Source organism: Patella vulgata, chromosome 5, assembly GCF_932274485.2.
Source record: "Patella vulgata chromosome 5, xgPatVulg1.2, whole genome shotgun sequence".
NCBI classification, from domain to species: domain Eukaryota; kingdom Metazoa; phylum Mollusca; class Gastropoda; family Patellidae; genus Patella; species Patella vulgata.
Window position 1 is genome coordinate 80,055,455 of NC_065883.2, and position 18,675 is coordinate 80,074,129.

Genomic DNA, 18,675 nt, shown 5'->3' on the forward strand with positions numbered 1-18,675 from the left:
AACAAAAGTTACAGGCTGTTTATTTTAGATCCAGGATTTTATCTTTGTGAGCATCAAGTGTGGCCGGAATCTCAGACTTCCTAAATATACAGAAGAATTAGTTACATAAGGGAACATTTACTTTTCAGACTGCCCCTAATACCATCTTCAAGAGAAAATGGAATGAAATAAAATGGGGTTTAACGTCCTATTGTTCTGCTCCGAACTGGGCTAATGAAGATGGGCATACGCCATGCGGGAAATTTTGCCCGGACAGCGGCACTACCGCCTACTCTTATATTGAATTCCAACTGTTAAGGAATCTTTTACGTACACAGTACACACCAATGTGTACACGGGACCTCGGTTTTCCGTCCCATCCGAATGACTAGACAGCTGTCCTTGTCAGGCCCTCCGCCTTGCATCACTACAAGGGAGACCCACGCCGGAAAATCTGGATAAACTTTCTCGAACAATGCAGGGATCGAACACCCGACCGCCAGGCCATCATCTTACCCACTTAGCCACCGTGACCCCCATCTCAAAGGGGGGTTAAGGTCCACTTGACACAAACTAGGTCATTTGCCAATAGGGGTTGTTAGCTGTGGGAGGAAACCGGAGGACCCAGAGAAAACCAACAAAGTTGGACAGGTGGTTCCATGACATGGCCACTTGACTCACAGATCAGCCAATCAGTCGCCCAACCTCACAATATCATCTCAAACTCTTGCCCTTCTCATTTTATAATTGGCCGAATGGTATAAATCATGCACTTTAGATCATAAGGTCTGTCATTGAGTCAAGTGTTGTGGTTTTGATTCCCTGCTTGTATGTGACAAGGAGTAGTGTCTTCTCTCCAACCTGGTGGCTTTTCTCTGGTTTCCTCCCACTGTTAAAGACCCCTATGCGCAAGTGAATTGTTAAAATAAATTAAATCATGTTAGTCCCGAAATGACCTAGTTTGTGTCAAGTGGACTTAAAATCCATTTCTTTCTCTCACGCTGTTTCCTTTTTAGGGTATCATACTATAATCCTCAATAGGCTGTATGGGCTGTTGATCTAACTTTGTAGGGTATCTAGTTTAGAACAGTACTAAACAGTAATTGTGACCATAATTACAACGTGTTACAACCATAGTTACAGTGGGTTATAACCATAGTTACAGTGTGTTATATTAGACCACAGAGCTTGAACATCATAACTATACTGGGAACCATGTTGGCCCCCATCTTCAATAGAAGGCCCACTCTCACTTTAACTCTAGGTACAAGGTCCCCTTATCAGTTGATTGTTCTACTGAATAAGTCAAAAATTCCTCAATTTCATTTTCAAATTGCGCTGGTCAGTTAACCGTTGCGTTAATTTCTAGGTTAAATTCCTTGAAATTCTAATTTAATGGTTTGAAAGTTGACTAACAGGTAAATTCTATAGCTTGTCAAATTGACTGACAGGTGTAAGTTGTCCAGCTGGTCAAATTGACTGACAGGTAAGTCCTTCAGCCGATGGCACTTACTGTCAGTTAGTTCAGACTGTCGAATATGACACAAACTAGGGAATTTTGGGACTAACATATGGTTCAATTTTATTTCAATAATTCAGCTGTAGGCGGAAACCAGAGGACAGAGAGAAACCCACGAGGTTGGACATACAACCCAACTCCTTGTCACGTACAAGTGTGGATTCAAAACCATGCCACTTGACTCAATGCCAGATAGAGAGAGAGAGAAATGGGGTTTAACGTCCACTCGACACAAACTAGGTCATTTCGGGACTAACATATGGTTTAATTTTATTTCAATAATTTGCTTGCGCGTAGGGGTCTTTAGCAGTGGGAGGAAACCGGAGGACCCGGAGAAAACCCACGAGGTTGGACAGGCAACCCTACTCCTTGTCACGTACAACCAGGGATTCAAAACCACGCCAGTCAACTCAATGACAGACTTTATGATACAGCGCACGCACGCTAACCATTCGGCCATCCAACCCCCCGTGAGAAAGAGAAATGAGGTCATTTTGGGACTAACATATGGTTCAATTCTATTTCAATAATTCGCTTGCGCGTAGGGATCTTTAGCAGTGGGAGGAAACCGGAACACGGGGAAAACCCACGAGGTTGGACAGGCAACCCTACTCCTTGCCACATACAACCAGCGAATCAAAACCACAACAGTTGACTCAATGGCAGATTTTATGATACAGCATGCACGTGCTAACCCTTCAGCCATCCAACCCCGAACTCAATGACAGACCTTGTGATCTAAAGTGTACACCTGTCAAATATGATAGATCCTTGGTTCTCACCATAATTCATCACCTGATGGCCACACAATTAATACAGACAGAAATGAAATGGGGTTTAATGTCCTACCGTTCTGTTCTGTTCCGACTGGGCTAAGACGGGCATACGCCCTGCAGTATGCTATGAGCGACATTTTGGCCAGACATCGGCGCTACGACCTACTCGTATATATTGAATTCCAACTGCCAAGGGATCTTTTATGTGCATGCCTATGTATACACAGGACCTAGGTTTTCGTCCCAGGAAACCACTTGGAAACTCACGATGAACTTTCTCGGGCCAATACAGGGATCGAACACGCGACCTCCAGGCTAGCCAGCCAGCGTTTTACCCAATTAGTCACCGTGGCTCCCCAATAAAGACAGAAACGAAACGAAATTAAGACATAATTTTAATTAGACCATTAGAAAAAGAAGACGTAGATTTAAATACAAGAATCACAAGTTTATATGAATTAAAACGATAAATGATGAATGTTATTGCTTGAGACATTTCATATTTAAAGGTCTCAATGAAATATTTATAAAAAAAAGGCCCCTATATTTTATTTTTGGATGCACTAAAAATTTTATTAAATAAAAATAAAAGAATTTTATACACAATTTCTATTAACACAAAATATTAAAATTATGTTAGCTGTATCTCATCACGACGGTTCACAATATTATTCTTAAATATAACGAAACTTCGAAACAGCTAAATATTGTGGATATCGTGATTTTTTGTTTTACTTTAAAAAAATTTTCTCATAGCCGATGATCATCATTTCAGGGATTTTGAATTTGGCATCCTCTGCAGACGTTATAAACATGTTAGCGCCACCTATAAATAGTGAGTAATGTCTTTTAGTGGACCTCGTTTAAATCTGATTGAATCCGTGACTGGATATTGTTATCTACAGCTGGTTTTGTTTCCTTAAAGACACATTATGTACAAGCCAAGTCTGACTGTTACAGATCCTAATTTTGGCTTCAGATTTTATATAAACTATTAATTAAACAATTATTCATATGACAAGCCTATAATCAACTCTATAGTTCATCGTATGGTGGAGATTTAAACAGATTAAAACACGACCACCATTTAATGATTTAATTTACAAATGGAGAAACGTGACTGAGTCTCAATTAACAAGTACCGTTGTTATGATAATAAACAAGGTTTAGTCTAGAATAACAAGTACTGTTGTTACCATAATAAACAAGGTTGAGTCTAGAATAACAAGTACTGTTGTTAAGATAATAAACAAGGTTAAGTCTAGAACAACAAGTACTGTTGTTACGATAATGAACAAGGTTGAGTCTAGAACAACAAGTACCCTTGTTACAATACTAAATAAGGTTAAGTCTAGACCAACAAGTACTGTTGTTCTGATAATCAACAATCTATGCCATATCTTGTCAAAACTTCAAACAGTGATTACTTCGCTCAGGATAATAATAATAGTGTATATTTATAATGCACAAATTTCCATACACGTATGCATGTTCAAAGTAAATTAATTTGAATGAAATTTTCAATACGGTATATTCATTAATTGCATGATCTAATTTTAAACTATGATAGCAAGAACGACCAGCTTTTTATCTAAATTTTACATAATGTATCTTTATAGGGGCATTATGGGAGATTAGATAAAGCGCTGATAAAGCACTATAATAGTTAAAAACTAGATAATGTAAAGGCTGAAAATTTCAGTCTAATTGCTCTACTTTGAACCGGGATATTAGCGTTTGAATTTTAGACCTAGCCATGATCATTATTACTAAAGTCAGTACGGTAAAAAACAGTCTCGATTATCCATTATTGGATTAAATCATCAATGACAATTGAGCAGCAGATCGGATTCAAATCAAGTAAAAATCTGACACACAAGATAGCATCGAGAGTTGATTATGATCTGGATAAGTTAATAAATGTGTAATTAATAGTTTATAGAACATATCAGGCCTAAAGAAAGACCTGCAATAGACAGATTTAGCTCTTGCATAATGTATGTTTAACTATAATATAATACAGATTCAACTGTGAAAAATTTAGATATTGTGTAAAAAATAAAAACGACCATCAACGGCTTTAAGAATGCCAATTTGGCGAAGGAGCATTATTATATAAAATTGGACCGTTTGACACAAGGCAGTTTTTGATTATACCATATTTTATATATAAATCTATCTACAAGAGATTATTTATGGACATATTAAGATATTAAAATATACAACGATAGGAGATAAAAACACTTGTATTTCCTACTCAACAATATTCTTCTCTTAAAATAGATTTTAAATTATAATGATGATTTCAAGAATGGCAGAGACTTTCCAGTTTTAGCTACATGTAGTACAAATAATAGTGTATGCTTTCTCTTCTAGACCATCTGATACCATTTCTCATTTCAGAAATTAAAAATACATTTTTTTGTTTATTGGATCCTAAGAGATGTTTCGTTTTTTTTCACAAATAAGATTCTTGATTCCTTGGAGACTATGTAAGTTTTAGCTACAAATAGTGCATGAGGTTGTGTATGCTTTTTCTTTCTAAAACACCTGATAACATTGTTCAGGATATCACACCCAGCTAACAAACTTTTATTTTATTTAAAAAGTGCTTTGATCTTGAGTTCCTTACGTATAATTATAAAAGTTAAATAATATGAAATATAAAAGTTTATATTACAAGATAAGTTACAAGGAGATTAATTGAAACATTGTCATGTATCATTATATATATTTATATAGACAGATATCATATACATCATTGTCGTGCAGTGGCGTGAAGAGGTCTGTTGATTCCTGGGGGCCAACTTGGTGATTGTATGTCTCCAAGACTCAAGCAAGACATTTTAAATTTGTAAAAATAAATTAAAATAAACCTTTTATTCAAATGAACGTCGTCCTCCCCTCCTCGGCACAGTGTCATGCCCTGATTGTCACCATGTCCTCCTCGGCACGGTGTTGTCATAGATAATTAAATAAATAGTTAGGATGAGAGTATGATAGAATAAAACATTTAAATAATTATAACCTGCCGTATTTATTTTCTCATTAAGATAAAATAACAATAAAGATCTATAAAATTACAGGAATGCCACAAGGTTATACTCCTACTCAAATCAGACTATTTCACGGTGAAAATTATAGCTTTTTTCTAAGGAATGACAATTTTAGCGTCATCCCAATTTGGTAAATATATTTTTAAGTAATTTTAGACATAAAAACTATCAATTTAACTGTCATTGTTGTGTTTAAATTTCAGTCAAATTTGATTACCAGCCAGTCAGTCAAATTTGACTACCAGCCAGTCAGTTATTCAAATTTGACTACCAGTCAGCCAGTCAGTCAAATTGACTACCAGTGCGTCAGTCATTCAAATTTGACTACCAGTCAGTCAAGACCAGTAACTATAACTGAGACTATAACCCTGTAAAATATCACCAGGTTTTTTTTTTATTTTTCTTCTCTATATTTTTCTATAACATAAATATAATACAATTATATCACAGATCACAGATACATATTAGATAACATAAACTATAACATTTATTAATAACGACGGGGGTCACGTCTCTGAGGTGATAATGATCGAGCTCTGGCACGAGCTTTGGCTGCCTTTCTTCGTGATCGGTCTCTGGAACGTTGTACTGCTGGATCGCGAACTATTCTCGTTGAATCTTCATAGCCACTCAAGAATCCATCTTCCACATCGGCCAGAGCTTCGTCCAGATTCATGTTAACATAAGCGTGTGTATTGTGTGACTTGACAAAATTCTCTAAACGGGAAATAATTTCGTAGTCTGGAACGGCCAGTGTGTTTATATCCAGTCCCAACATTCTGGCAACTACGTTACGGAAATCTAGCAACTGTAAAGAAAGATATCAATATATTACATAGAGCCCATTGTTATACCTTTGACAGAGGAGTTAGTGGAAATGAACGGAATCACTGGGCCGGGTACCAAGGATAAATATTATAATACCACTGGGCCGGGTACACAAGATTATTACAATACCACCATGGGCCAGGTACCAAGGATGAATATTATAGTACAAGTATCACTGTGCTATAGACCAGGAACTGGGTATGACATCATCCCATGACATCTTGTAATTGTGACGTCATGTCAAAATCAAATTCTGTCAGTCGATGCCCTACTGTCAAAGAAACAAGCATGCAGTTTTATGACTAAAGGATTTAAACATTTTCTGGTCTGATAGAGACTATAGCGAACAAACCTTTTAAAGGCTTTTCTGAGATTGGAATTTACAAGCCCTGTTCTCACTTGTTTGGGGTAGTGGTAATGGGTCTGACACCATACAGTGTGCTATGACTAGGAGCGACATTTGGCCTTGACAGTGGTGCCACCATGATAACTCACCAAACCACCATGATAACTCAACAAGCCACCATGATAAATCAACAAGATACCATGATAACTCACCAAGCCACCCTGATAACTCACCAAGCCACCAGGATAACTCACTAAGCCACTCAGATAATTCACCAAGATACCCTGTTAACTCAACAAGCCACCCTGATAACTCAACAAGCCACCATGATAACTAAGCATGACATCTCTGACAATATCATGAAAGATTGTTTTAAACACAGTTATCTCCCTTTACCTGTTTTTCTCTATTTTGAATGGCTGTCAGTGCTGTTTTAGTAGTCCTCAGTTCCCCGGATAGGGCATGAACAGCGTTCTCCGATACAACTCGTTTCTCTTGGAAATCTGAGCCATGATGATGAAGTTCTTCTTTAAGTTTGGATATTTTGTGTGACTGATGTTTGCGAAGATTTTCCAGTTCTTCAACTTGTTTCACTAATTCTTGAACATCTCTTTGTTGGTCTAAAGTTCTAGCCTAAAAAATAGTTTCATAAAAAGTTTTAAAAATCTTAATGCTAAATAATCAGCTTATGAAATATTCTTATCTTCTATTTCAACTCATCGTAACTAGCGGACTTCATGGATCCAGTCAGGGGTGGGATTGGTTGGAAGAATGGTTTTTACCGCATGCGCGTTGGATCATAAAGAGTGGGTTTGCCTATCAAACCTTGTGGGTTTTATTTGAGTTCTCTGGTTTCCTGCCACTGCTAAAGATCCTTGTGCGCAAGCGAATTATTGTAATAAAATTGAACCATATTGGTCCCAAAATGACCTAGTTTGTGTTGAGTGGATGTTAAACCCCTTCTCTCTCATAGAACCCTATACATTAAAACAATTCAGGCTCTGTATAATATATAGTCCCCCACCTGTCTTCATTAGGCCAGTCAGCGCGGAGAAGTAGGACCTTAAAATCCCTTCTATTTCATTTCGTACATGCTTTTCCCAGATATGCAGTACAATTTTGTAGATCAATGATTGAGCTACACACCTGCTAGAACACACCTGTCAAAAAAACATCCAACACCAGAAGAATCTCGATTTTAAAATGACAACCAACTTACTCTTAAATCTGATGCACCGAGAAGTTGAGCTTTTAAATTGTTGATTTCTTGGCGTGAATCTTGTATTTGTAGTTTATATTTAGAAATGACTTTCTCTAATTTTTTAACGCGGAGTGAATCGGAATCTCGATCTTTCTCCAACTCTGCTCGTCCATGAAGACGTTCTTCTAGATTCGTCACCTTCTTGCGTAGTAGATCAAGGTGGAGGTCTTTACTCTCAAGCTGGTCTCGTAACGTTTTCACCTTGCGTTGAAGATTATACGTTGTGCTGGTTTTATCGGCGAGTTTATGATGTTCCATGTTTACTAGTTGCTGAGCACGGGCCTCTAAGGCCTCGAGTATCATATCAAAACCAAGGTCGGCCGAAATTTTATCCATTCTCATGGCTTCAGCCAATCGCTGTAAACATCTCATATACTGAAACAGTAAAAAAACAAAAACATAAAATAATTTATGACTCGGAAACAGGGCAGTCGCTTCAACATGTAAAAATCTATGTCTCGGAAACGGGGCAGTCGCTTAAACATTTTGCTGACTGGTCAATTTCGCTGTCTTCTTTTTACGTCAATTAAAGGCCGATTTATACTTTGCATACCTTCACGCAGATCAACGTTGCAATCGCATAATCTATCTAAAAACATGGTTGATTTCATTTGAGGAGCCACAGTGGCTAAGTGAGTAAGAAGCTGGCTCGCTAGTCTGGAAGACACAGGTTCGCTCCCGTTATTGGCCGAGAAAGTTCTTCAGGAATTTCCGGCGTGGTTTCCCCTTGTCAGTGGTGAAGGACAGAGGGTCTGACATGGGCAGCTGTCTAGTTGTTTGGATGGGACAAAAAAACGAGGCCCCCTATACACATTAGTGTTCACGTAAAAGATCCCTTGGCAGTTGGAATTCGATATAAGAGTAGGCCGTAGTGCCGCTGTCCGGACAAAATTTCCCTCATAGCACACTGTATGGTGTATGCCCGTCTTCATTAGCCCAGTCCGGAGCAAAACAGTAGGACGTTAAACCTCATTTCATTTCATTTGAATAAATAAAATATGAAGAACACCATGTTCACCAATTGACATTTGCACCATGACCATAAACTGAATGGGAGAGAGAGAGAGAAATGGGATTTAACATCCACTTGACACAAACTAGGTCATTTCGGGACTAACATATGGTTTAATTTTATTACAATAATTCTCTTGCGCGTAGGGGTCTTTAGCAGTGGGAGGAAACCGGAGGACCCGTCAAAAACCCACGAGGTTGGACAGGCGACACTACTCTTTGTCACGTACAAAGAGGGAGAGAAATGGGATTTAACATCCACTTGACACAAACTAGGTCATTTCGGGACTAACATATGGTTTAATTTTATTTCAATAATTGGCTTGCGCGTAGGGGTCTTTAGCAGTGGGAGGAAACCGGAGGACCCGTCAAAAACCCACAAGGTTGGACAGGCGACCCTACTCCTTGTCAGGTACAACCGATAAACTGAATGGGAGGTGAGATTATTATTATTATTATTATTATTATTTACCCTTTCTTTATCTGATTTAAAACCATCTCTCAACACGTCCGTTGCTGCTAAATCTCCTTCAGCCATTCGTAACTTTTCTTCTAAATCTCCCGCGTCAGTTTCCGCACGTTTAGCTCGCTGTGCCAGACTTCTCTGCATATCAATCTGATTATCCAGTTGTTCCGTTAAACTTTTGACTCTGTTGTCCAGAGTTTCTACTTGCTGAAAACAAAGAAGGAATAATTATAGGAAAATATTTCGCAAAAAAATATTCAACTGTTACAAGTTCCCTAAAAGTGATTCATGAAAGTGGGGTTATGTTTTTGGGCTTGGAAATATGAACCTGAACATGAATTAAGTGTACATTTTGAAATAATTTAATCCAGTCTGCACCTGGTAAATTATTATAAATACAGACTACCAATCTTCCCTAAAAAAAAACCTACAGATAGGCCATCAATTTTACACTGAGTTTCATGGTTTATTTTTGAAACCCCAAATTACTGCTCCCTGGACCAACTCATGTCACAGAACTAGTATACAGTCCTTAAATAGTTCACAACGGTTCACGTGATTCGGATGTTTTTTTGAGAGCAGAGAGAGAGACAGCAGCAGTTGTGATCAGTTTCTAGCTCACCAGACACTAATGTCTAAAGCAATCAATTTGAAGAGTATTTCATATTTAAAACAATATTTTATATTAAAACAGTATTTTATATTTAAAACAGTATTTTATATTTAAAACAGTATTTTATATTTAAAACAGTATTTTATATTTAAAACAGTATTTCATATTTAAAACAGTATTTTATATTTAAAACAGTATTTTATATTTAAAAGATATATTTACCAGTACAAGTTCCTTGTTATTTTGACTTAAGGCCAATACGGCTTCTTTGATCATTTCTTCACTGGGCGAGACGCTGGTGTAACTGTTACTCAACATACCCGCAAGTTGTTCTTTAAACAGATTAAACTGACTGGAAGTACTACGAGTATTGTTCGCTGTCTCTCGGTATTCACGATCCAGGTGATTCAATCGTCCTTCACGGAGTTCTAACTCATTACGTGTGGCATCAAGAGCTCTCTGATTGGCTTCAAGTCTTTCTTTAACAATATCAACTTCTCGTTCCATATCTCTTTTAGCCGCTAGAGCATTGTCTCTCTCCTAATATTAGAAAACAGAATAATGAAAGTTTTCAAACATTGTATTTGAGAAATACGGAGGATTGTAATAAAGATTCTGTAAGTCTGTAAATAGTTATGCAAAAAATAATGGACAAGATTTGTTTTTAATCTTTTGGACACCGACTCCCTGAACGACATTAGGCCTATATATTAGCCTCCCAGGGTAAAAATGGACCGAAAAACCGGCCAATGGTACCGGTTCGTTACTGATTGGCCGAACACGTACGAACAGTTATCCATGGCGATCGGTACTCCACCCAAGGGTCCTAAGGGTTAACTTTTATTTCAATGCTTCTCTTTTTTTTTGATAATTGCATCCAGGGAGACAACTTATTCATATCTAAGAATGTCATTGCCTTCCCAAATCTCCAATTTTAAATCTGCTTGGACAGTTAAATTCAATTTTTGTAGTCAAATAACTACAAGGCCATCTTTAAAAACAAAATCTGGAGACATCATTTAGTAAATCTTATTACCTTCAAAAGAAAATTTGTGTTGGTTTTATATTAGCAGACTGGTTGGCCTAAATCAACAATTGAGAATGGGGTTAGAGTTATCTAACAAACCCTTTTTTTCCCTAACAGATGTAACATCTAATTTGATGTGTAGGAAATTCCAATCTATTCCAACCAATCTGGTAAAGAGACTCTACCAAACATCCCTGTGCATCAAGGGGGGACAACTCCCATCACACAGAGAGAAAAGACTGTAACACTTACCATTCTCAAATTTTCAATATCTGAACTGTATCGTGTGGCAACCTTCTGTTCTCTTCCTACTTCACTGACCAGTCTCATAATAGTTTCCCGACTAGCTTTTGTTTCTGTTTCTGTATTATTCAGAAGTTCATTCAAAGATAAAATTTTACCCTTCAACATGGCATTTTCCTGCATTAAATCTGTTAGCTGTAAAAAAACCATAGTTTATGAATGAGGTTGGATGGGATCAAACATATGATTGAACTTTAGCTGTGGAAAGATTTAGAACACCAATACGGCTCTACATCTACACAAACTAGGTCATTTCGAGACTAACACATGGTTGAAACTGGAGGACTGTTGAAAACTCATACGGAGGAACAGGCGAGTCTTGAGTCAACAAGTGGTGAATCAAAATCATTCAGCTACACAATCACCCGTAATATCTAGAGCTTGCACAAATATTCAAATTGTTATTCGCTGTCAAATTAAAATCAAGTTGGAATTTGGTCTGCTATTTGTCCTCTATGAAATATCTACCATCTGGGTAATATTAATCCAACGAAATCGATCGTATATTAATTTAAAAGATTTGGAGTTTTTAAAAATCTGATGACCAAAAAATTAATCATTCGTACCTTTCTAACAACTGTTTCCACGGAGGCCTGGGAAGAATCCAAATCATCAGTACGTAATAAACCACTGATATGAGACAATAAATCACGTAATTTTTTATCGGCACCCATCGATGAAGCTTCAGCAAGTTCTCTTTCATCCAGTTGTTTCCTACACAAAAAATAAATTATAAAAGAGAGTTTTATTTCCACTCAACACAAACTAGGTCATTTTGCAACTAACACATGGTTCAATATATTTTCAATTATTTGCTTGTGTATAGTAGTCTTTTGCAGTGGGAAGAAACCTGAGGACTCAGTGGAAAACCCACGAGGTTGGACAGGCTGCTTGTCATGCAAAAGCCTTAAGATCTAACGTGCACGCGCTAAAAAAAAGAGAGAAATGGGGTTTAACGTCCACTCGACACGAACTAGGTCATTTCGGGACTAACATATGGTTTAATTTTATTTCAATAATTCGCTTGCACATAGGGGTCTTTAGCAGTGGGAGGAAACCGGAGGACACGGAGGAAACCCACGAGGTTGGACAGGCGACCCTACTCCTTGTCACGTACAACCAGGGATTCGAAACCATGCCAGTCGACTCAATGACAGACTTTATGATACAGCGCGTGCACGCTAACCATTCAGCCATCCAACCCCCCTCATGCGCTAAACCATTTGACCACCCACTACCCCGACATACCTGAGTCTAGCTTCCAGTTGAACAATTCTATCATTTTTCTCACGATTTTCTTCTTGTAACGCTGCAACGGTATATTCACTTCTGCCAGCGACAGATTCTATCGACCCCGTTTTATTTTGTAGATCGTGGAGTTGTTCACGAAGATCATTGACTATCTCCGTCAATCTTAGTTCGTTCTCACGGTTCGTCTCCAACAGCGACTGGAGTTCACGGATTTTAATATCTTTAGCTTCTAAAATATGTTCAGTGTCTCGTAGCTGAAATATCACAATAAAAAATGAACAATTATTTTTCAACGTTACTATATTTGTTACAATTAGACAATTAGATTATTATCATTAACATTTACAAAGATTTGATGAATTCAAAATTTTGTATGGGACAAGGAGTAGGGCCGCCTGTCCAACCTCGTGGGTTTTCTCTGGGTCATCCGTTTCCTCCCACTGCTCAAGACCCCTACGCACCAGCGAATTATTGAAATAAAATTGAACCATATGTTAGTCCCGAAATGACCTAGTTTGTGTCGAGTGGACATTAAAGATACATTATGGGAGATAAGATAAAGAGATGGCAGTTCTCGCTATAATAGATAGTGTAAAGGTAATTTGCTGAAAATTTCAGTCAAATTGATCCACTATGAGCCGAGAAAGAAGCGGGTGAAATTTTTGCATAGTCTCGGTCATCATTACTAAAATCATTATTATAAACAGCATAGTCTCGATTATCCACTTTTATTGATTTAATTATTAATAGCCGTTAGCGGCATATAGGAATCTAAGGCTAGCCTTGACATCGAGAGTTTATTATGGTCTGGATAAGTTAATTAATGTCTAATTGATAATTTAGATAACATTTCAGGTCTAAAGAAAGACTTGTAATAAGCAGATTTTGCTCTTGCATAATGCATGTTTAAAATCCTATTTCTCTCTCCATGTATACAGATAAATTGCTGAAAAGCTCGGGGAATCCCATGCTTGGGAAATCCCATGTACGTGACATTATAACTGAGAATTTCTCTTTACGTTCAGTCGCCGCCTTTTTATAATAACACAATACCCATAAAATCTGCCATTTACAAGCTGAACTTGCAGAAACAAGAAAGTCGCGGAAACGCTTACATGGAAACGGTCAAATTACATTTGCATTATACCAACTTTTTCAGCGGCAGAAACTTGCACATGGAAAGCAGGCCAAGTGTTTAAAATCAGAAAAATAAATATTGAAATCCAAAAAAATAGGAGCATTAAGCAGATTAAAAATAAAATTTAGAACAGAAAGTCTAATCTTAACAGCATATAATAACAGTTGAAAGTTAAAATACAACAAAATAGAAAGTCTAATCTTAACAAGAAAAACTACCATTTATTACATACATTATAATAATTAAAGTTAAAATACAGTAAAAGAATGTAATTCTTGTATCTACTTGATTTTGTGAGTGAAACAGTCCCCCTACCTCCTCCCCCGTACTAACTACCATAGTGTAATCTTGTAAGTTTACAGATCAGCATGCGAAATACAGGTTTTCCAATCTAGAATATTTCTCTTATCAAGGGCAGTTGGAACTTTTTCCTTAGACATCGTTTTAATATCATAACTCACCTGTGATTGCAAATTCTCATTTTTCACCTTTAAAGTGGAAAGTTCAGAGTTCAGGTTGTTAATGTGAGATCTATCACCTAAATAATACTGATCTAACTGTAAATCAAAGCACTTTAAACCATTAGTTGTTGTCAATTAAGACTTGGCTATTATTAAGATTTAAAAATATTAATTAAAATTTAACACCGTCTTTCGATAAGTCGGCAGCAAAAACAACGACTTTAGATGTTTGACGTCTTGTCGTTTAGATTTAGTCCATTTATCTAGAGAAGCAAACTAATGGAGGAGTGATAAAAAAAAATTAACCAAGAAAAGCTAAACAACGAGAAAAAGAACTATCAAATTAATAAACAAAATTAAAATAAATTAGGACTACATAAAAATGCAAAACTATTTGTGAGATTTTATACTAATATTTGTAACTTACCCGAATTGGATCAATTCTGCTTTGGGATTTTGGTGATGAATCAAGACTATAAATAAAAATAAGGAATTGTCTGTCAAATATCATGATAATATACATGTATGGAGAGAGAGAGAGAGAGAGAGAGAGAGAGAAAGATGGGGTTTAACATCCACTCCACACAAACTAGGATCTTACTAGGTCATTTCGGGACTAACATATGGTTCAATTTTATTTCCATAATATGGGTCTTTATAATCATAGGCGTACGGGGAAATTTTTGACTGGGGGGGGCGGTGGTGGTTGGTGCCCCAAAAATGTAGTTAGGTTCTTAGTATGTTACATAATAATAATAAATTCACTGTTAAATTGGACACAGCATTTGGTGCCCAAAATGGGGGGGTGGCCGCCCCCCCCAGCCCCCCCCCCCCAGCTCGTACGCCTATGTTTATAATTAGCAGTGGGAGGAAACTGGAGGAACCGGAAAACCCTCAAGTTTGGACAAACGACCCTACTCCTTGTCCCGTACAACCGGGGAATAATACATGTATATGTAGAAGTTACAGGTGTCTGACAATAACATCTGGTATCACTTCTACTTAAATATACAGCTGTAAAGATGCATTATACAACAGCATTAACAAGTTCATTTATTTTTTCTGTATTCATTAACGATGCATTATGTAAGCTTTAGATAAAGAGCTGTCAGATTACATATAATAGTTCATAAATAGATAATGAAAAAGGAAATTACTTCATTCTGAGCGACATTGTGAATGTTTGAAGAATAGCATAGTCTAGATTCTAATTGCTACCCCTGCACCTAGTATGTCTTTAAAAACAAAAAAAAATAATACTGATAGAGTGTACAATTTATAAACTTATAAATATACAACAAAATTATGTATTTACATATAGTAGGCCTACATAAAAACCAAGGCCTATTTACATATATCAGTAGGCCTACATAAAAACCAAGGCCTAGTTACATATATCAATAGGCCTACATAAAAACCAAGGCCTATTTATTTACCTGATTAAATTCTGAATCATGGCATCCTTCTTTCTTAATTCATCTCTAAACACTTTAACCTGATCTTGAAGCTATTAAATACAGTAAAATTAATATTTTATTATTTTAATATTTCTCAAATTGTGATTTTAAAAGTCCATTATCCAAACACGTACCCTTCTTTAAATTCAAACGATAAATGAAATGAAATGGGGTTTAATGTCATACTTTTCTGCTTCTGCACCTACTGGGTTATGTCAAATTTCATGTGCATGTCAATGTGTACGGAACCTCACATTTTTTGTCCCATCCGAACAACGACTAGACGCTGTTCATTGGTAGGCCTTCAGTCCTGCATCTGCATTAGTGACAAGGAAAAACCACGCCACAGATATAATAATTGATTTTTTTCGTTGTAAAACAAGTATAAATATTACACATCTATTTAAAATAGGTTTTTAAAAAATATAATATTTTATCATTCACTTTTGTTTTTCAAATTATAATTTTAAAATTCTATTAGCTAAAAAAAAATGTATTCATTCTAAGACGTTAATTTGATATAATTGATTTTTTTTTCGAAATTGTGTTATTGATTTTTTTTTTTTTCCCCTGTTCTGCTAATTTTTATGTTGTTAAAATAAAATATAATTGTTGGATTATAGCTCTATGGCATAGTTTTTAATCTTCTTAATTTCATATCTTTTATCAATTCAATATAATTTTCTAATTTCTTTTTTTTTTCCACTAGTAGCCTAGTGATAATCAAGTGACAAGTTTACCTATACTGGTAAACATAACATGTTCCAGCAAGTTAATAGTAGTACAGGTTTCTATAGCTTTCAACATCATAAATATAAACAATATAACATAATGACAATAAAAATTGAATATTCGCGACATTTAATAATAAATCTTAAAAAAAAACTTATTTGTATTCTAACTATGAATTTACAAAACTAAAAGAATATGTGAATATGATAAAATTTTGTAAAAAAACAAGAGTTTTATCACAGAATCCTAGAATAAATTAACCTAAATTTACAAATATTCCATGTGTGATTTAAATGATATTACCCACCTCTGAAACTGCTCGTCTGTTGGGTTGGGATTCAAATCTAACTCCCTGTCCGAAAGTTGGAGATGTGGATCTGTAGCCGAGAAGATCATCTTGATCTAAAGCCCGGTATTTTCGGGCACTTGTTGAATCAAGAATACCCGTAGTTGATGGACGAATGGCCGGCAATCCGTCCCTGTCATATTCTCTAAGATTTGTATAATAATTCGCCATTGATGCTTGCCCCTTCACCCGTCCGCTATCTTCTGTTTTTCACGGTTCCTGATGCAGTTTCTGTTGACTATAGTTTATCTTTGTTTTTTCTTGATGTCAACGTGAAATTCGGCTATTCTTCACCTGCTTAGCAACAATCACAACAATTATTTACAACATTTAGATCTTGTTGTCAAGACCTCTACCGTGTTCTTATAACGCATGATGATTGGCCGTCTTGATAAGCGAGCTTTCTATTATTACCCAATCACGGTCGATAAAAATATAACGGATACGACAGACTGGATAATCACGACTTCGAGCACCTGCTGCACGAGTTTCTCGGGGGATAACGGATTCAACGAGACGTAACGGGTCGGGGGTCAGACAAGGTCACAAGTTGTGGGAAAGTAAAGTATTTTGAAAAATGTTGCCAAGATATTTCAGCGGTTTTAGCCGGATTAAAGCAATCACAAAAGCTACGATTGCCAGCCAACAGGTATTATATGAAAGAAGTCCCAGGCTGAAACAAAAAAAAAAAAAATTTTAACTCAATAAACTCCTAGCTGCGTTAATAAAAAAAACCCCACTCTTATTAAAATTTAAAAACGACGTGATTGGTGAACGTGTTATCTATCACAGGATTGTGGGAAGGTCAATTTTGATCTGTTTTAAATTCCACGAGCCACGTCGTAAAATTTTTTCAATTCAATCATAAATCTACTAATAGTAATTGCCTAATTGTCAATTGTATATTATTTAATTTCGATCGCCGGTTTTTGTTGCTATGTTTTCTTTTATTTTGTGATTAATGTGAACTAGGCTAGCAAGGCCTTGACGAAAAACGTGGCCTGTTCACTTGGGCTAATCTAGGGCATAGATCTACAGGGCCCCCGAAGAATAGAATTTAGAAATAAAGGGGAAGAGGGCAAGTTAACAAGGTCAAGAAAGGGTGGATCCCCAACCGTAATAACGAGGCGCGGCTTGACCCCCAAAAAGGTTCGGATATATAGGTTAAAGCTGCAATTTCATATTTTTAAGTTATATTTTTAAAATTTATTAAAATAAAGCCTTAAAATAGATGGTGTCTATAAACAGTCCTACCTTGTTAAAGAATAATCCCATTAATCCTATAATTCACTATTGCCAGTTGAGAAATTGGCAAAAATATCATTTTCAACTTTAAATTCAAACGTTTGAAGATAGCTAAATTGGGGGGGGGGGTGTAGAAAAACAAGGGAGGAAATTGTGTTATTATTTCCGGGGTGAATGATTTTTAAGAGGGAGAATAAATAATACCAATAATCGTATAATAGTGAGTTGGCAACCTTTTGAGCAAAAGACATAGAACTAATTATGTTTTGACTTTCTTAGAAAATATGAAATTATCGCTTTAAGTGGCAGCGGTTCCTAACCTTTATTCGGGTCATCTCAACACTGTATTTTTATTATTTTCAGGCAATATCTCCATTTATTTCCAAGATACCGTCTCGTACTATTACTTCAAGTGGTACTAAAGTAGCTCAGATAAGCAGATCTGGTAAATCTAAAGCTCTTGGTACAATACCCACTGCTCCAGGATATAAAGAAATACAGAAATTACAGGCTTTATTTCTTGTAGGTTAATGTCTATTTTTAGAAAATCAGAACGGAGAAACAAATTTATCAATGGATAATAATAATTATTTTTAAATTAATGTGTTTTTCAACACGTTCCATCTACCTTTCCATGTTCAAGATTTCTTGGGAGATCCGTTACCATAATTTTTATCCAATTTGATAAAACTTAAAAATCTATGTTGATATGCCAAGATCTCGGATGGCTTTGATTTTGGCACATATAGGACCGTGAAAACTTAAATCATTGACCATGATTGTATGAAAATCATGCAGAAATGAAATGAAACGAGGTTTAACGTCCTACTGTTCTGCTCCTATACTAGGCTAATGAAGAT

At 36.3% G+C, this 18,675-nt stretch overlaps 2 protein-coding genes across 2 annotated transcripts; both read right to left on the reverse strand.

Annotated features, from left to right (window-relative positions):
* Window positions 1-2,661: 2,661 nt before the first annotated feature.
* Window positions 2,662-10,935, reverse strand: LOC126822535 (coiled-coil domain-containing protein 170). Its single transcript, XM_050551475.2, has 6 exons — window positions 10,892-10,935; window positions 10,078-10,395; window positions 9,249-9,449; window positions 7,724-8,140; window positions 6,901-7,137; window positions 2,662-6,138 (listed from the first exon to the last, which is right to left on the reverse strand). Exons 2-6 carry the CDS (start codon window positions 10,360-10,362, stop codon window positions 5,821-5,823), a joined length of 1,458 nt encoding a protein of 485 aa, XP_050407432.1. The 5' UTR covers window positions 10,363-10,395; window positions 10,892-10,935; the 3' UTR covers window positions 2,662-5,820.
* Window positions 10,936-11,884: 949 nt separating this feature from the next.
* LOC130010484 (polyamine-modulated factor 1-binding protein 1-like) lies at window positions 11,885-16,908 on the reverse strand. The gene is made up of 6 exons (XM_056101304.1): window positions 16,532-16,908; window positions 15,472-15,542; window positions 14,463-14,508; window positions 14,036-14,131; window positions 12,430-12,690; window positions 11,885-11,899 (listed from the first exon to the last, which is right to left on the reverse strand). The coding sequence occupies exons 1-6, from the start codon at window positions 16,739-16,741 to the stop codon at window positions 11,885-11,887; spliced, it is 699 nt and encodes a 232-aa protein (XP_055957279.1). The 5' UTR covers window positions 16,742-16,908.
* Between the last annotated feature and the right edge of the window lie 1,767 nt (window positions 16,909-18,675).